Below are 20,036 nucleotides of genomic sequence, written 5' to 3'. Positions count from 1 at the left end.
TGCTTCACTGTTGCTGAGTCTACTTAAGGCTTACATAAGATAGGATAAACACTTTCTGTATTTAATCACTTATTCAATGGAGATGCAGTTAAGTAACTTTAATCAGGATGCTATCTCCTGTTTCTCAAATTGTGTGAAATTAATCTTGTGGGCATACATTTTCTAGAGTTAGCACACATACAAAAGAAAGGCACCAGTAATTAAACTCATTGATATGATTTTCGCAGAAATGGTATTATCAGTTGAGACCGCAATATCCAGTAAAAATTGTAAATAACAAATCAAAGTGAATTCTGAGCCAAGAGTGTTGTACATACCATTCAAAGTAATGTCTCTAAAATGCTATTATTTACACCGGGACAATATCATAATCAATGATTAAAAAGCTATATATTTATGATCTCACTTTTATATCCAATGTGATCCAAGAAGACATTGGCTTATTTTAAACTGTTTATACCCCCAAAGTAAGAAATTGTGCTACCTTAATCACCTGGGGCAATAGTAGACAAATAACCTCCTGATGGTTTAAGTTATGTGCAAGAATGAATTCTTTGTTTGTTTGCTGAATAACAGACATTAAAAAATTTATAACCAAACCTTTATCTTCTGAGAGGCTTTGAATTTGTTTCTCAAGCTCTGCTAAAGACTTTTCACTTTTTTCAAGCCGTTGCATCACACTACCAATATCTACCAGTGCACCACGGAAATCTACTAGTCCTGGAGAAATTTGTTCACATCCTTCTGGTTTCAAATTTTCTGACTCTGCTGCCTGTTTCCTACTCTGTGAAGCTTCTGCAGGGAATATCCTCTTCTGCAAAAGTTCCAAATTTCCTGTAAAAATCAAACATAAATGGTGTTAAATACAAAACACTTGCTTCAGATCCACAATTGCAATTTTCATGAAAGTCCTGAACACTAGTTGTGAGTAATTCTGTAAAATGCAGCAAAAAATTAATACCATATATATACTCTCTTATGAGTCCAACTGCAAACTGCACAGACCCAGATCTGCTGTTGCATAATGCACTGCCAGATCTGGGTCTGTGCAGTTGGTTAGAAGTAATCAGTACAACAAACAATATTGACCCTGATCTGCAGGTGCATTATGTTACAGCAGATGTTGATCTTTGTTATGTGCAGTTTAACCTGACTTACAAGCAAGTATAGACATTAACAGACCTGTTTACCCATATATTTTCTTTTAGTATTTTAAGCAATGTCAGTCAGTATTTTTAGAAGGCAGTCAGTATTTTCATTCAGTGTTTCTAACATTGTAACACAGCACACATCACCTGTGAAACAGCGCACAAATCGTAGACACTATCAATACACTATAATTACCATTATGTAGTATTGCACAACATACTGACTATACAATATTCTGTAAATAAGTCTTATCTTGTAAAGATGCTGGTACTTAGGCAATTCTGTGTTTCAAGGCAAAATCTGCAGAAATTGACCACCACTGACTTTAAGATATTGTTTATATTATAGTGATAAAAACCACAAAAGAATACCTCCACACACCCAAATTTATTCCATTATTTACCTCTGTTACTTTCTCTAGAAAATCTGTTTTATCAGCTTCACACATATCCATAACATTTTAAATAAAGCCAATTTGCTACATTTTACATGGTTAATTAAGACTTGATACAAAACATTATGATAGACATTGTTATCCACTCAGAAAATAAAATAACTTCATCTAGACAGGTAAACTCAATCTTATTATTTCATAAAATCTAGTATCAGCATTGTCAACATTTACTAAAATGGAAATGAGCTTCATATATTATTTTGCACAACGTTTGTCAACAATATCAAACTGATCCACTTGGAATTAATGTTTTATTGAAGGCTTAGTCTATGGGTTTTTAATGGAGATATAATAGGCACTCTTTATCCTATCCAGCTGGTCATCTGTCCACTCTCTGGTAAAATTCTTTGGTAAAGCCTCATATATTATTTTGTACAAAGTTTGTCAACAATATCAAACTGATCCACTTCGAATTAATGTTTTAATAAAGGCTTAGTCTATGGGTTTTTAATGGAGATATAATAGGCACTCTTTATCCTATCCAGCTGGTCATCTGAACCACTCTTTGGTAAAATTCTTTGGTTTTGACTTCAGGACCAATAAAGCCTCAATGGTCTGATTGGCTAGCAAGTATCTCTGATCAGTAACGTTTTTCCTAACACAGCTGAAAATGCATTCACAAGCAGCACTGCTATAAGGCACAGTGAGTAAGCTCAGCATGACATTACACAAAGATTGGAGATCAGGTTCCTTGGTAGAAACAGCGATGCAAAATTCATCTATTCTGTTTTTCAAACACATTCAGATGTCCATTGATTGGTACCAGCAAAACTGCTCTATGATGGTATCAGCAGTTGCACCTGGTGGTAACAAGCATGGAAATCTTTTCAGAAAGTAATGCAAGTTTATTGATTTTGCTGTTACTAGATTCTTAGGATCCACAACACAAATGTGTTGAAGCAGGGGGTCTTGTAATGGCAGCTTCTCCAAAAGACAGGTGCAGATGGCTTCAAAGTAAGCCCTCACTGAGGAATAAAAGTCTGTTATTCTGCTCTTTCGCAGATGACTTTCCTCTGCTTTGCCCACAAAATCTCTTGCTTCTCCTCCAATTAAGAGATCTTCATGATCCTTTTGTTCCTGTCGATCTCTGAAATGGACCTCCTCCACAGAATGATTCAAAATAGCATCTGGCCTAATAAAACGGCTGTATAGATCATTTAAGAGACTACAAAGCAATGGCTGCACCTCATGGATCATGGGCTCCTCTGCCTGTAACTTCAAAAGGACTTTTTCAACTGCCTTGATGGTATAGCTGACGAATAAACAATACAGCCTGTTTGTCGGAGAACGAAGGAACTGGAAAATTACATCAATCTTCTGTGCAGAGTAGCCCCTCTCTTCAGATTTTCCTGGTTTTTACTTCTTCTGTTCTTCATGGAAGAAATGCTTTAATGGATCCCAATTTTCAAGCAGTCTTGCAAGGCATCTGAAAAACAAGAAGGCAACAAATTTGAGAAACTGCATAAATCAATATATTTATAAATTTATTCTGACCAGAAACTGACATTAAGGCCATTATCTATATATTAGATTAATTATTTAAACAACGTACATGTAGCTGAAACATGGAATTGATTGTATTAGTGTAAATGAATTGTTGGCCTTTAACTAACGAAATTACAAAGTCAACAAATGTGAATCTTTTATTACATTCAAAAACTCGATGGCAGTTTGTTAACAAATATTCTGAATAGTAATCCATCAGTATCATACCTTCCAATGCTCTGCCATCTGGTTCTTCCATGCTTGAGCATCCTTTTTTGTTCAACATCATATAGTCCCTGAAGATCTTTCAGATCTGACTTGTGGACTGTACTTTAAAAAAAAAAGTAAAAGATGTCTACCAGGACCTCATCAACTGGTGGCAGGCATTCTTCAACTCGTCTTGCTGCAAGGTGAACTAGGTGAAGGGTGTAGGCAGACAAGAAGACTTCAATCTGTTCCTTCTCCACAATCGTATTCCAATATCAGCAAACTAATCAACTAATGACCAAGTATGGCCAAGTTATATACAATTGTAATAATGTGCATAACCTGAATTTTTAAAATATGTTTTACAATTACATTGAGATCATTGCATTAAGTATCTATATCTATGAAATTCTATCCATTTTGATATTTTTTATATTCAATAGTATTCATGGAAATATTTAATGTTTAAACAAGTAGCTTTCATACATCTATCATACACATCACAATACCAGGGTAGGGGCGATTCTTTGATTTCAAACTGTGATTCTGGAGTTTATATTTTAACTTTTTTTTAAACAACAAAAAAAACAGAAGTTTGGATCTAATATGAAAGGAAAAAGAACCTACAACGGTCTAAGGTGTCAGTTTGAAGTGTCATAAGTGTGCATTTGTCTTTGTGTGTGTGTGTGTGTGTGTGTGTGTGTGAGAGAGAGAGAGAGAGAGAGAGATTATTTCTAAATACCTTGTGCAATTTTTGAATCTGGGAACATATTTTTCATTGCTTCTGTTAACTTGTCAGCTGTGCTCAATAACAAATTCATAATTACAATCAACTCACATAGAATCGCCTCAGCATGTGTTTTTTGCTTTTGAAATATGTGCTGACTTCCTATCCCTTCATCATGGACAAAATATTTCTGTTTCCCTTCACTAACGATCCCAATTTTGCATGATTTTCCGATTCCATGTGCCGTGAATGTCATTCCTTCCACCATGTGCATAGGAAAAGTCTAAGTTGCAAACAGTGCACGCACAAAATGTTCTCCTTTAGACAATGGTTTAAGGCATGGCCACAGAATATTATAAACTGGTATAAAATGCTGCTTTCTATGTTTAGACTTTCCATTTTCATCATCAGTTTCGTGCTGAAACTTTCTTGTCAGCTACATTTTCTTTGTTTAAACAACCAGATGTTGAGAATGTTAAAATCAGTGACGTGGAACAGACTGTGGATGCGGACACAGACCGAATAGACGATACAATGAAACGAAATGAAATAAAAATGACTTAAAAATTAATTTAAAAAAATAAAAAATAAATGCAGCTTTAAATCATATTTTCAGATCAATGACCATAGGACCATACAGATGAGCTTTATTCCATACAAATACAGCAAAATACGGATGGGTAAACAGGTCTGCAGTAAGATACTGATAACTTTTTTTTAGATACAGTCGCACCATCTATGGTCAGTTGCGGGATGATCTGGGAAGATATCATAAAGACCAATGAAGCAAACAACCCAACTAAATATGTATCCTTATGGACATACTCTGTCTGCATCATATAAAAAGTGAATGATTCTATTTTGTTTAAATGACAAAAGTGATAATCAACAGTCACTGAATGTATAAAACATATCTGTCATTCACTAAAGATGATATAAAAATTCAACTTTGTATTTTTAGGATTGTATCTTTTTTTTGTTCTGTATGCTTTTTGGGAGGAAAGCATAAGCTTACTCTGCACCAAATAGCCAGGATGGTGCTAATATGCCAATAAATCATTCAGTTATGACTCATTGATATATTTCTTTTATATTCAAGTGGCAGCTGAAAATGCCTGGTTTTCTCCAGGCTCTATTAACATATACCATTTACATCCCCCATTGATCGGGAACCTTTATTTGTCACTGTTACCATCTTATCATTTTAATTTCAACTATTTGGTTTTGATATCGCTGGTTGATATGAGACTTTTTATCATTTTTAAACGATTATACATATAACATTTTGTATGGCGCTAAATAGCCTAACAGTGCTCATGCGCCGTTAAAATACAATCAATCAATCAATCAATCAATCAATTTTTAAGGCTCTGATCAATATTTGCAAAATTCAAGGACTTTTCCAGGTTGGGAACAAATCTATTTGTTCCCCAGACTTATTCCTGATTTCTTGGTAGCATGGGAACCCTGTATTACACCCTTTACTCTTGTGAAATCTGATAACGGTTCCAAAGAATGGAACTACAATCTGATTAAATAACAATCTAAAAAATGTAAGTAGATCTGACTTGCACCGATAAAAGTTCATTTTCAGGGGAACCCAAGAATTTCCAGACATCTCATATTTAGTAGTTATTATCATGCTGCATTCTCTCTTATGGAGAATTACTTCAACAAAGAACAGGCTTCAAATTACGTTTTTCACCTTCATAAATTAAAAAGCTGAAATTGTATTACAAAACAAAAGGCTCAATAGATCTGCCAGAGATCTCAAATTGTATTACAAATCAAAAGGCCCGATAGATCTGCCAGAGATCTCAATTTGTATTACAATCAAAAGGCCCATAAGGTCTGCCAGAGATCTCAGTTTGTATTACAAGACAAAAAGCCCAATAGATCTGCCAGAGATCTGTTTGTATTACAAAACAAAAGGCCCATAAGATCTGCCAGAGATCTCAGTTTGTGATACATAACAAAAGGCCCAATAGATCTGCCAGAGATCTTTGTATTACAATCAAAAAGCCCATAAGATCTGCCAGAGATCTCAATCTTAATCACACAGAATTATACAGGTACAGTTACCTTGTGTCTTGCATAACCAAATATTTAAAAAAAGTAACTGAACTGGATAAAGTGCATAAAAAAACACCACCATCACCCCCCCAGTTTTTAATGTGGGAGGGATCTATCAACAATTTATGAGAAGCTACAAGTAGCTTCAATGATTACTCAAGGTCTTGTACCCTAGAATAGGTATCAACTGATTTTCACAAAAGAATCAACTAAATTTTCTTTGATGGTGACATTACACTTTCACAGTTTCACTTTAGATTTTTAAGTTCCATCACCCCAAAAGACTTATTTTTCAGCCAGTTATTATTTGTACAGAACAATTTATAATATATAAATGTTTGTCTCAGTGACTTTACGTGAGTGGAAACTAAACTCTCTGGCCCTGTATTCCCAAAACTTAAGGTTTATCTTAAATCTGAACATTCTAACATTGTAACTTTTATTAGAATTAACTTAGGTTCTTCTACCAGTCTGCAAAATCACAATCAAACTGATTTACCCAGTGTAACATGCATTGTATACAAAACCTTATAAGAATACGGAATGGACTTCAGAACCAGGGGAAACCACTGACAACGGATGGAAAACCAATGACCCATGCATGTACTGGAAATGAGAACTGAACTTGTAATAGAAACTTTTGAAAAATACATTTTTCCGATGTTGTAAACTGGTAGAGTTGAGGATTTTAAACATACCCGCTGCTACTTTTGTCAGGTCCAACTCTACCTCTGTCTTCTCTTCAGTGGGTTGCTCCTCTCCTGAAGATGGTACTAGTTTATCAGTCAGTTTCCTGTAGTTTAGCGTGTCCCGCACTACAGCTCTCTGCACTAATTTCCTGACCTATAATGTAGAGATCTTAAACAGACAATGTGTCATAAACTAACCATATTTGTGAGAATAAATGGGTAGTCAAGGCCACAAATGATACATATTTGGCATGAAGCTAAACAGAGAGTCCTGCCTCCCCAGATGGAAACATTTTCTTGACAGAACCTCACACTGAACTATATTTTAGTATTTCTTTCCACCAAATTGTATGTTTAGTTTTTCTTTCTACTATTTTCTTTGCTTATCTTACCACCCAACACCAGCCACTTCACTTTAAACAGAGAATTATTGTCATCCTTGGCTATGAGAGGTCGCTTTTTATCTGACCAGCAAGCTTGAATTTTTTTTATTTTTTTTGTAATGCCTGTTTTCTTAACAGTATTCTGAAAAAGTTAATAATTCTGACTAGCAAAGCTTTAAAACCCAAATCACTAAGTAACAGGAAGTTTAAGGCTAACCAGGAAATGAATAACAATGTAATGTCAGTAGGTTTTAGTGCATTTAACATTTATAAAGTGTATTTGTGTATGTATGTGCTTATGTGGGGTGGTGCATTCATGCAAGTGACTTCATATTTCTGTCTTACCTGAGCTCTGGACAGCTGCAGACCTATGATGTGAATAATCTCCTCTATATCCTTGTCCAACAGGTAACCTGTATGATTCTGGTCAAAGTAGGTGGCTGCCAGCAACAACATTGGATCTTTGGTCACATATTTCTTTTTCTCCTTCCTTTTCGCTTTGGAATTATCTCCCTTTCCATCTTCTTCATTCTGATAAAGGAAACATTATTAACTGGAATTCAGTTTGTAAAAAAAAGTATCCCCATGCTTAACTGTTCTGACCTCCTCCACAAAGTTTCAGCACCTGGAGTTCCAGAAGGTAAGGATGGCCCCTAGGGCAATGTCACTTGCATATGCCCATTTGTTTTTTTATACCTAGCAAGTATTTATGGTAGTATGGCAAGGATGTTAATAATATGCAAGTTATGATACAAGTGCAAAGTCCTTTTGGGGTTGTGTATTTCTTGGGTCTGTTTTAGTTTATTGTAGAAATTGGTCTGTTTCATGCACTCTGTGTGTGTATGCATGTCTCTCTCTCTCTCTCTCTATAAATATATATGATGGGGATCTCCATAGTTTCCAATCCATGCTATTGCTAAGAGGTAAGTCTCTTGGTGTCGGGATGAATATCAGCTGCATGTATAAATCCTCCTTTTCATGTCCAGTTAGTGTACATATTGGTATAGAGTGGGGATCTCAATCACTTCTATTTTATGACTCAGTGGCTAAGAATCTGGGGGTTAGAATAAAAATCCAGTGGTCTCAGTCTGACATGTATTGTCATTTGGGTCATTAATTATACAAGCTGATTTTTAGCAGCGCTAAAAAAAATGTATTACCTGATGCATGAACCCTTCTAAATCTAGATCAGACACAATCCATATTCTAAGCGAGATGCCTGTTAGGGTATTAAAAATTATTTTTACAAAAATTAATTTAATTTGCCTGAAACATTTTTGATCATGTAGACATTGGAAGTCTTAGTAAATTATTAATATTTATCCACATGTTATTGTTGTTTTGCCTGTCACCCCTTATGGAGTATAGGCTGCCCACAAACGCCAGAGGCTTCTGTCCTGTGCCATCCCCTCGAGCTGACTCCAGGTGTGACCCATCTTAGTGATGTCTGCATATAGCTTGCATCATCAGGTGTTTCTTGGTTGGCCCCTTCTCCACTTGCCTTGAGGGTACTACCTCAACGCCTGTCTGGTAATTATCCACATGAAGGCACCTTATACTTAAGAAAATCGTCTACTTACCATATTTATAAAAAGCAAAGCACATGACCTATGCAAGGGAATTTCATGAGTTTCCTATAGTAAGAGCTCATGCTTATACTAGCGTAATGCAACACTGGTTAAATATACCGAGTGGCACCTATAAGACTGCATGACAAACATAAGCTATGGGATTGGTGACTTCTACAATAGTCCCAGACAATGTTTTTCACATTAAAAGGATCAGAGATAGTTACCCATATTTTTATCCATTCAGTTAAAAGATCTATTGATATACTAGGTTAATTACCTATCTTAGGGCGAATAAAAAAATGTTAAAATTATAAAAAAATCAGACGATCAAGTTTAAAATAAAGTCTGAACAAAAAAATATAAAAAAGTTTTAAATAATTGGGACGCCATAGCAAGTTTCAAACTCATGACTTCTTGTCTGGCAGCCGTGACACACAAAATGACAACTGTGGGTGTTTATATATAAGTTGGATTATATATTTTCTGTCACTGTGATGTAAACTGTCTAGACATGGGTGAGATGAAGTTCATCAGCCGTTGCATTTGTCTGCCCCACCCTTCACTACAGATCAGTAATGCCAAACACAAAAAGGTCATAACTTAAAGATAAAGCCAAAGACCTAAAAAAAATGTCTGAGATTCAAAAGATGAGGCAAATGCTACAACCATCAGGAATTCCACATGTTTTGAAAATGGTGAAATTATCAAGTTCCAGGAAACTTGTGAGCCCTTCTACAGCAGAATGTGAATGAGGACTACGTTTCATGAACAACATCAAAAGTATGAGAAATTGTATAAAGCAAGACAAGCTTCTAATGCTAATGATCATCAATACTACCAACTCAGCAAATAAAGTGGACACTGATAGAACGAATTGATGATGGTTGACATCAGAATCTAGAAAAAAAGTTGCTTTATCTGAAACATTTTGAGAGGAAAATAAGAACACAAGTTCATTTAACATGATTTTATTTACTTCTTTTATATTTAAGGTAGAGCATTTTATTGTAAAAACTGAGCCCTTTCAAGCACACTGGAGTCAGGTCAAATTCAATTATAGTAAGGACAAGTGATTCTATTTTGAAGTTACTTGCCCAAGGCCTGTGTTTGAAAATTTTCCTTTGAGCACTGCCAAGACATGTAGACACAAAACTCAGGAGCAATTTGAAATTTATGAAAATAAATCACTAACTGCGCCCCCTTCCTTGGGCATGATATAATTTTCAAAGGTTTTGGATTTAATCTACACCCATAGATAAGTTGGTATAAAGTGTTATCACATGGCAGTGTAATAATTCCAATTATTATGAAATGAGTTTTCTGCAATCTGACTGGATGAAAATGGTCATGTGATACTGATATGGAATTTTTATACACATCAGCAAATTCTGTGGATTCAATTTGGTTCCTTGTTTCCAGGTCATTTTATGTGAAGCTGTATCTATACCAATGCCTTACACCACAATAACCACCATAATAACAACAAACCCAAACCCACCCACCCACCTATATGATTTCTGATCAAAATTTGCAACCCCCACTTTAAAATTGTCCATTAGAAGCTGAAACAATGTAGTGGCAAAGATCTTTCAGCACTCCAACACTCTATCCTTTTGCCAAAGAAAGTATATGGCAGGCTTTACCAGCCAATCTTCAGAAATTATTGCATTCTGCTTCAACAATATGTTCCACCAGCTGTTATTGAAGATCAGGTCATATGATGAGCAAGGGATCTTAATAATGGTGGACATGAGTTTGCTTTAGAAACATTTAAATGCATAAAAAGCATGAACAATGAATGCTATAACAGCACATGCCATATGCAAGGGTAATGTTGATAAAACAAAGGAATAGCCTGGTCTAAACAGCAACAAACAATTTTTTTATTTTTTAAACGACCATAACAAGCTCCTTAGATCAATGAAATGACCCGCTCTACCCTGTATGTAGAGAATCGACGACTCATGGCTAGCGAAGATGGGGATACAAATTCTGTTGCAGTTAAGAGGTTAATCAAAGAAAAGTTCAAAGTTACATAAAAGTAAATGCCTTGTTGATGAAATCTGTTGTTATGATGGCAGAAATGAAGTAAATTGGAATTATAAGGATAAAATGATCATGGTTGGGTATTAATCGATGTGTAAATAGTTACCTAATCAAACACAAACTTAACTTAAAGTCCTTTGCAGATTATTTATTTTGTAAGTCATTAGGTAAAATTTACACATCGATAAATACCCTACTATGATCATTTAATCCTATAATATTGGCTATGTTGTGTTAATGAAAAGTGTCAAAACGGTACATATAAATAACTGCATCAACAAAAAAAACATCCTTTGGAAGACAAACCCTTCCAAAGAAATGTAAATATGAAGTACTACAAGATAAAAGGTAAAGATGTTAAAATTCTATAAATGGTACAATTAAAGGACAAAAGAACCCAAGTTTCATGTGTCTAGTTCTAATGGTGTAAGACAAGTTGTAGGAAATCATTCATAAACAAATGTGTATTCAGAAGGACCATATCACAATATTCCTGCACTGTTTATAAGTGCAAGGATTCTGTTTATTGCTTCAAGTATAATGATATGAATGACAATAAAAACTTCCTACACATTTTTCTTCGTTTTTTTCCCCTTCCTGTCTTCTGTTTAAATAAATGTGATGATTATAAACATGTTACAGTGAAATATCTTCTGGGAAATATTGTTTCTTTTTCTGAAGACCATCATCAGCAATTTTATACAACTGAAAACAGCCATTATGTATTGAAATAGTTCAGTATGCAGGATTAAATTAAACTTCCAGTCATAGATACTGAATTGAATAGATAAGAAGCAGAATCGGGCCAATTAGATCACACAAAAAAATCATAATCAAATAGAAAAGAAAGTTTCATTTTTATTTTCATATATAGAGCTCACACCTCATCTACTTCATCTTCTTCATCTGTGTCCTTTTTGGAGGATCCATCTCTGGAACCATCTTTCTTCTTCTCCTTAATCTCCTAAAAGTAGCAAATGTATCATTCATCTCACTTGATATTTGACAAAAAATGGCTCCATGATGTATGTTACAAAACTTACAAACATATAATAAGAGTTCCATTGAACAATGTCTTGCCTTTCTTTGGCCGTGGATTACAACCTTCCAGTTATTTACTACTGAGCCACCTGCTTCTTAAACAAAGATTTTAAAACTGGCTTGCACAAGAACTTTAATACAGTGTTGTGCTTAAACAACAAATACTAACATTGGCTTGCACAAAAGCTTTAACACAGCATTATGATTAAACAGAGATTTTAACACAGGCTTGCACTAGAGCTTTAACAAGGTGTTTTGCTTAAAAAAAGATTTTAAAACTGGCTTGCACATGAGCTTTAACACAGTGTTTAAAAAAAATTAACATTGGCTTGCACAAGAGCATTAACAGCATTGTTCGTTGCCACTTACACCAAGAAAAGAGGCACAAAATTAAAATCTTTATACTGTTGTCAGCCTTGTGGGGCAACACCCTAATGCCAGAAGTGGCCTATGGTGTGACAAAACAAAACTGTAAAATTTTAAATAAAAGTGCATTGTTGGTATTAGATACAGTAGTCTCTAATCAGACTCCTGGTACCTTGTGAGAGGTCAAAGTTCAAGAGAAGCAAAAGGACATGATTATTCTAGTTTGATGGTCCACTGAAAAACTGAAGAATCTGCTTTCAAACCTTTTTCTCAGAATCCCGCTTCTCCTTTTCATCAATTTTCTTTCTCTTTGCACTTGGCTCCTAATAAGGAGAAAAAAACATTTTTGATTAAAATAGATAATACAGACATAAAAAGTTGAAAGTGATGTTGTTGTTGTTGTTGCATTTAATGACATTAATCCACATGACAGGCTATAAATGGCAGCTAGTATAACCAGTGGAAGGAAAACCAAGGAAAACCCTGGTAAGAAGTACTATCCATACAAAGCCAATGGCAAGCTTTCTTACATACCACACTGGCTGTGCCCAAGTTGAAAGTGAAAGGATCTGATCATTTTTGTTGGAGGCATATTGAAAGATAGATGATTATGTTTTACAAACCTTTTTTTCAGAATCCTGCTTCTCCTTTTCATAAATTTTCTTTTTCTTTGCACATGATTCCTGAGAAAAAACCCTATTTTCATTAAAAGCTTCATTCTGTGGTTACCATCTACAGTAGGATGGGAAAGTTAGTATACAATTAATGAATGCATAATTTTTGATAAACTTGTTTTCAACTAATGGCAGCATGATCTACATTTTCAGCTTCACAAGCTCCATAAATGATTAAGTAAAAGCACATGTAATTTCTGTCTCTAACAACAGAATTGTGTGCAACACTGTGTTCATGGTGTAAACATGAAGTCTAACTTATATTAAAACAACTACTGCGAGTTACAAAAAAAAGTGTGATGCAATATTAAATGACCCTTCTGAAAACAAAACTTCACAACTAAGTTGGCAGCGGTCACAGCAATATGTCTAGTGACCACTGTGATATTGACTTGGCAAGAAAACACAAACATTTCTACTGAGGATCATAACTTTGTCAAAGAAAGAGAGAAGAAAAAAACGACCAAGCTCTCAATAAGCAGATCTATATCTATTCTAAGGTTTATGCACAACAAAAACTCTAAATATGATTAAAGGCTGCAGAGGTATCATGGCTACAAGACAATAAGGAGTTACACCGTAAAATCTTTTGATAAAGGGCTATAATCCATTACAAATGAAAGTAAAGACTTATCCACAAAAACAACATCTAAATTTGAGGTATTTTACACACCAAACAGTATTACAATATGAAGAATGCTGATCTACATGATTACAAAACCAAATCAACCTACCTTATCCTCCTCTTTTTCATGCTTACTATCTTTTGCAAGCTCATCATCTTTCTCCTTCTCTCTATCCTTAGATTTCTCCTTCTCGCGGTCCTTTTTCATTTCCTCTTTGGGTTTCTCTGGTGCTGCACATAGACTTTTGTAGATGTAGAAGGCAAAGTCTCTGGTAAGCATCTCATTGAACAGTTCAGCAAACAGGGACACCTGCAACAGTTTTCAGTCCTACTTACATCCTCTTGAAAACAGTGTGCTGTTCAATCTTCTGCATCTATTTTTCTTAAATTTGTTACTGACAAGACTAGTAATTTATTACACTCTAATATCACTCGGCCACCAATATGTCAAGTTCTTGCCCATGCCAATGGTTAGAAATTAAAATCAGCATTGCTATTTGTTTCCCACATCTAGAAATTATTATTTGATTATCTAATTGGAGGAGAATCTCAAGGACGGAGGATTGTGATTGTAAGGAAACAAATTATTAAATGCTGTGAGTTCATATGCAAATTGACCATTATATACAATGCATGTATAATAAAGTAATAAACTCCCAAAAATATTACAGTAATCATTTTATTCTGATAACTTGCACAGAAACAAAAAACATATGATGAAACTGTCCTCATGGAGGTATAATTAACACATCAACCCCTGGTGATGAGTTTAAGTGGCAGGAGGTAGTAGCCTACTGCCGAGCTCTGTAGCATCAACGTCATGTACGATACACTAAAGTGGGTGGTATTTTAGAAAGGTAGACAGATGTAGCTCTACAATGATACCAACAAAATTTGGAATTTCTAGTTGCACTACAAAATAGTTAAAGATTTTTCTACCCAAAATTCGCCCATGGTCAGAATCTGATTTTGTGTCCGGATTTTAGACTGTTTGTTCTCAGATCTAAGGCAGACCAGTATGAACTGCAAACAGACAGATGAACCTTTGCAAAATCCGTTAAGCAAAAAAAAAAAAAAAAAAAAGAAAATAAATAAAAATTAACTCCAACTTTTACCTTTCTGGTCATGCACGAGCCAAACAGCCAATAGTTCCTAACACAACTAGGCAGTATGTTATTGGAAGATCACCTGGAAGTTGGTGTTTTAGGATTTATTCAGAAATAGCTTTCAAAATGTGTTTCCCACTTGAATTTCAGACGAAAACGATAATAACCTCCAGTGGCTAATGTGTTAACAAAGAAACAAATTCTGACACATACACAACACAGGTTCCTAAGTTGGGACATTTAAATCAAACAGAAATGTCCATTGATGTAATGAATCTCTAACTAGACATGCATACCTCAAAAGAGTGTTCCTTGTTGTCTTCAGGTCTGTAATCAAGCAGAACACTAAGTGACATGACGGAGCAGTCAAACTTGCCATTCTTGGCATGAGCATTGGGATGTACCAAAATACAAGGGTTCTCTGGCAGTGTATACCTTCTTTTCCATGTCACCTTCTCCTTCTCTATCCTTTTCTTTTTCTCTTCCTCCTAGACAAAGACATACATTGTAAAACCTCTTATTATTGCTACTGCATGAACAATGGAACATGGTGTGAATAAGATGGTCAAATTTCAGACAATAAAATGATTGCTTAGCAGAATAAATGGGGGTGACTACACACAGTTGTTGACAAGTCATCTCATTTTGAAGAAACTCAGAAACAGTGGTTTCTTATTTACTTTAGTATTATCAATTCTCGTGGGGATCAATTTTCATGGAATTCATTGTTACCCCAAACCACGAATTTAAGTCTCCAGTGAAAAATGAGCCACGTAGGATGATGACCATCCCCCCATTTTCTTACAGTGTTTCATTCCTAGAGATTAACACAGCTACTAGCATTTGATAAATCAAGGTCATTCCTGTAATCTGGTAATGAAATATTAGCTTTTACATGGGTTTGTTTTGTTTTTTATTTTAGCCCTTTGAAACAAGAATTATAAATCATTTTATATTGTTTCAATGCACAAGTTTGATAAGGTATCCGATAGCTGTAATTTTACACTCACTGCCTTAAATCAATACGGGAGGTAAGTCAGGATACAGAGAAAATAGAGAAAAGGCATAAGCATTCAATCAATAGTAATACTTAAAATGAAAGATAAAAATAATACAAAAACAACAGAATATGAAAATTAAATTTAATACTTACTCAAATCGATCCCTCATTCAAGTACTACTTTATTGAAACATTTAAATCCTTCTGAAAGCACATTTCAATTTATCCATGCATTTTTAATCCAAAAGAACAACAATCGTGTAAAATACTATTTCTTGAAACACTATTATTAATGAAACATTATGTATATACACTAATTACAGCAGAGTATTAAAGCTCACACTTCACAGATTTTTGGACAAAGCCACTGTATCAACAAATTGTTAATCAAGTCTCATGTTACTCACAAATGCTGTTCAGGTAAATATTCGCCAAGTTGCTGAATTAAACAAGTCCAGCTTTCTCAAAACCACCATAGCTGCCAACCCTCCAGGCTCGCAATTAGCGAAAATAGGAATAAAAATTAGTTAATTTTGACATGAATTCATGAAGCAATCTTCAAGTCTGGGAATATTTGTCGGAACAAATGTTTAGCATGGTCTCCAGCTGATAAAGGTAAATTGTGTTCAACAAGAAAACTCACAAACAATGCTTCAGCACTGGTAGCTTGCAGGTCTTCCGTCAATGGCTTATAATATTCCAGAGCTGAAATCTGCTGTGAGTTCTTAATTTTCCCAACCTCTAAGTGCTTTTTGCTACCAATGTGCTTCCTCAAATCATCTCTGCCACCATGCCCAATGCTAAAATTTGTGGCACACTGCGTGCAAAAAGCATGATGTATATTGGTGTTTGATGGCTGAATGCACAGCCAATTTTTGGTATATTACAAACTAAACTTCACATTTTGTGCAATATATTTTTTTTCCTTGTTGGTGAAGACATTTTCAAGATGTGATGCCAAATGGTAATTCAAATCAGTGTTTGCAGCACATGTACAGAGCAAATTTCTGGTTAGGCCCCAATTTCTCTCAAAAGCATTTGTAAAACTACTCTTATACATATAGATTAAAATATGCTAACATGCTTGCTACCAGGCCAACTGTACCAATCAGCTATAGTTCCACTAATATCACAACCAGCAGTACTGGACCGTTTCAGCAACTGCTAATATCACGATTAGCACTTAACGGGAAATCGGTTAAGGGACAGCCTGTCAGGTTAATTGTTCACATATGGAATGATGACATTATTCACATAATGTATCAGAGATTCTCTGTTACTCCAGTGTGAGTCTGTCTGAGTCACATACCAGTGGTCAGGCAAAACTACACCCATAGGCAGGCATCTGTCAGTCTTCCTTACATAAATGACTTGTGGGGGCAGGAGAGTTTTGGATTTGCTATTGAGAATAAAATCGCAATATGCCTCTTGTTATCAAGTGCAGAAACTGACACTTGCTTAGATCCATGGGCTTCCATCGTCCAGTCGCCACCTGGCACAAGTTGGCACCCGGTCTGATCCCAATTTATTATAAGACAGTCTGGAATATTGTGCTGTTTCACTACAGTGTTAACTTTCTCCAAGAACGGTTTCTTAATGTCTTTAAAATTATGGGGCAGCCATTTTACAACTTTCATTCCTTTCTGCTTAACAAATTCCATACGACGAAGTAGCAACCTCGCCCAATGCTTGGTGATGCTGATGTGTCCACCGTAATGTGCCAGCTGACTGCGAGCATGCTTGGTGATCACAGCCTCTGCCCCTGCCATTACAATCCTAATATTGATCACTCCTCCATTAATTCTAACTTTCTTGATCCAATCTTGTATCTCAGCATCAGGCATGCTTCCTAGCATCAAAGGATTGCCCCGAGGTGATTTGGGTAAATTATAAAGTTCATGCCCATGTTACTTTTTTAACTTTATGTGCTTGTCCTTGCATACTCTGTACAGTGGTTTCACTAATCGTACAACTCAGATCGCTACTGAATTTGCAGGCTGCCTTGGCAACACCATTACTGATGGAGTATCTGGCTATCTTTGCCCAGATTTTCTTGTTATAACTGTTATACTCTCCTCACTTTCATTTCTGGGACAGTGACTGAAGCAGGGGTTCTACTGCATCATTAGCTGCCTGGTAAGCAAGCGCCTGCACCGTGTTCTCAGTTTCTGATGGGTTGGGAAGTCCAGGAACCAAGGAGCCAAAGACGAACTTTACCACTCAAACCACTGTGTTAACGCCATGATCATCAGAAAGTACTGATGGTGCAACTTGATGGACAGTGGTTTAAGTATGAGATCATTCATATGTACTTTAATAACCAATTGGCCTAGTGTTGTTGGCTGTGTTGGCTTCCTTTGATGTTGAGCACTCAAATGAAAACATGGCAAAAGTGATTAATTTTGATTGGTTTTTTATTTGTGCTCAAAGAGATGGAAGTATTGTTTTAGTGTTGTTGGCTGCATCTGCTTTGAGTGATGTTATTCACTTGGTCGAAAACACGATGTAAGTATTGAACTTGTCAGGTCTTTGATTTATGCTCATACAGGTTGTAATATTGTTTTAAGCATTAAAGTGACTGCCGTTCGCATTGGCATAGTTTTTTTTTTTTGCATTCTTTATTATGGGTATTTCTAGAGGTTGAACCATCAAATTAAATACCTACTAATATGCACATTTTGACAGGCAAAACCACGAATTTAGGTACCAACAAAAATGCCTTTTTTTAAAATACAAAACCACAAAAATTGAGCCCATTTCAAAATAAATGATACTACAGTATTAAGATGAAATCCATGTGTAATGGTCCCTCACTATAAAGTCTCTCATTAAAACACTGTTTTATGAGGTTTATTGTCCCTTTCTTCTTTAAAGTGTTCTTATCTGTTGGACTATATTTCTAGAAAATGCTTTAAGCACCAGCTTGATCATTTTGCATTTAAAAAATGTGGACATTTTTAGCTAAGTTACTATCGTAAATGTTCCACTGGTTCCCTTATCAACTCCAAATATAACGAGATCCAGATCAAACACAGTCATACCAGTTTACAGATTTGACTACAACAATTGTATTTTCATAATTTTTGCTATTATTCCACAAATCTGTAATTGAAGGGTCATTTCTGTAAGATGTACAGTCAAACTGTAAGGGCTGGCTGGTCTTTGGAGGCTGAAACTGGGGGCCAAAGTGTAAAAGAGGGGACAGACCACCCATTCTTCTGTCTGGCTGCCTCTTGTCATCAAGACAATTGAGTGAGGGAACAAAAGCGGGTCCAAATTAGGCAATACCCTGGTCAGCCTCTCTAAATTGTGAATCCTAGCATCTGATGATCACAGATTTTTTTTTTTACATATCTGGTTGAGTACAACTTGTTTACTACATTTTCAAATGTCCACACTTAATTAAATTCACAACCTGAACTGCATGGAGGGATCAAGATGGAGATCCAAAACTGAACGACTCGGTGTAACTGGTTCTGATACAAAATCATCATTGTCAACCAAAACAGATAGTTATCACCCTGTCTAAGCTCTCGAGTGAGATGGGGTTATCATGTCTCACTGCCCTCTTTGGGGAAGGGGACTTTATGATTAAAGGTTCTTCATTGGATGGGATGAACACATTGTTCCTCTTTCCCAAGAGAAAGAGGCTGATGATTTCTTCTCAACACAGGGGGCAGTGAGTGGTAGTCACCTTCCCATTCCTTCAATAAAATTAGAACAGTTTAAGAAACTGTTTAATTATGCATGTACTTGTCTTAAATAGCTTTTATTGTAATTTTGTTCTTATACACATTACCTGATCAAAATACAAAAGGAGCACATCCACTACCATGCAGATCCAACCCTCTCAGCCTTAAAAATATTTTCACTACATCTTTTGGCTTGTTTAAGTAATAAAAGTGCTACAATTTTCATCTGCTTTTCTGTCATGAAGTCAGACTTAGGGGTCTCTCATTGGATATTGGGGTTTGTGCCAAATCCATCAACCATCAATTACTGCTTTTGCTCATGCTAAGTCAGATTGTTCTTTACTAGACCTACTTTCTGCCCTTTCAGCATTTGAGTGATTACTTTTGAGTTTTCAGAGAAGCACACTTCATCTATTTTTCGGTCTAATCTATCACATTTATCACAAATGTACAGTGTGTTGTACAACGTAATTATTGCAAACTTACAGCGTAATTATCAAAAATGTATGGCATAATTATCACAAATACTGTGAAGAGGAAGTTGTAATGCACAAAACTTTCAAGCTTAGTTACAACAGCACTTTGATACAGCACAGATGCTGAAATTCGAAGCTACTTCTGTTTGAGACTTTGCAAGAACATGAGACTTAAATATGATTACACGGTTAAAGGAAATGTACCATATATACTCGCTTACAAGTCAATCAAACTACAAAATAACAAAGATAATGAACTGCCATGGCATAAT

The 20,036-nt window shown here is 35.5% G+C and overlaps 1 protein-coding gene and 1 pseudogene across 2 annotated transcripts in view; both read right to left on the bottom strand.

The window, feature by feature from the left end:
- LOC149802715 (cell division cycle and apoptosis regulator protein 1-like) overlaps positions 1 to 20,036 on the bottom strand; it is a 97,141-nt gene that overhangs the window by 10,466 nt on the left and 66,639 nt on the right. Inside the window, exons 14-21 of one of the 2 annotated variants that reach the window (XM_089952126.1) lie at positions 14,893 to 15,084; positions 13,600 to 13,800; positions 12,815 to 12,874; positions 12,455 to 12,514; positions 11,668 to 11,748; positions 7,513 to 7,698; positions 6,794 to 6,938; positions 601 to 834 (exon numbers count right to left, since the gene is read on the bottom strand). In XM_089952126.1, coding sequence (XP_089808252.1) covers positions 601 to 834; positions 6,794 to 6,938; positions 7,513 to 7,698; positions 11,668 to 11,748; positions 12,455 to 12,514; positions 12,815 to 12,874; positions 13,600 to 13,800; positions 14,893 to 15,084 — 1,159 coding nt within the window. The remainder of the gene's footprint in view (positions 1 to 600; positions 835 to 6,793; positions 6,939 to 7,512; positions 7,699 to 11,667; positions 11,749 to 12,454; positions 12,515 to 12,814; positions 12,875 to 13,599; positions 13,801 to 14,892; positions 15,085 to 20,036) is intronic. The other variant, XM_089952127.1, reaches the window with a different exon arrangement.
- On the bottom strand, positions 15,096 to 18,635 carry LOC149802716 (uncharacterized; annotated as a pseudogene).

This window comes from Sinohyriopsis cumingii, chromosome 3, assembly GCF_028554795.1.
Source record: "Sinohyriopsis cumingii isolate HCF-2022 chromosome 3, ASM2855479v2, whole genome shotgun sequence".
In the NCBI taxonomy this organism is placed as follows: domain Eukaryota; kingdom Metazoa; phylum Mollusca; class Bivalvia; order Unionida; family Unionidae; genus Sinohyriopsis; species Sinohyriopsis cumingii.
The sequence above is the reverse complement of the archived record's forward strand: the minus strand, read 5'-3'. Positions and strand labels throughout refer to the sequence as shown.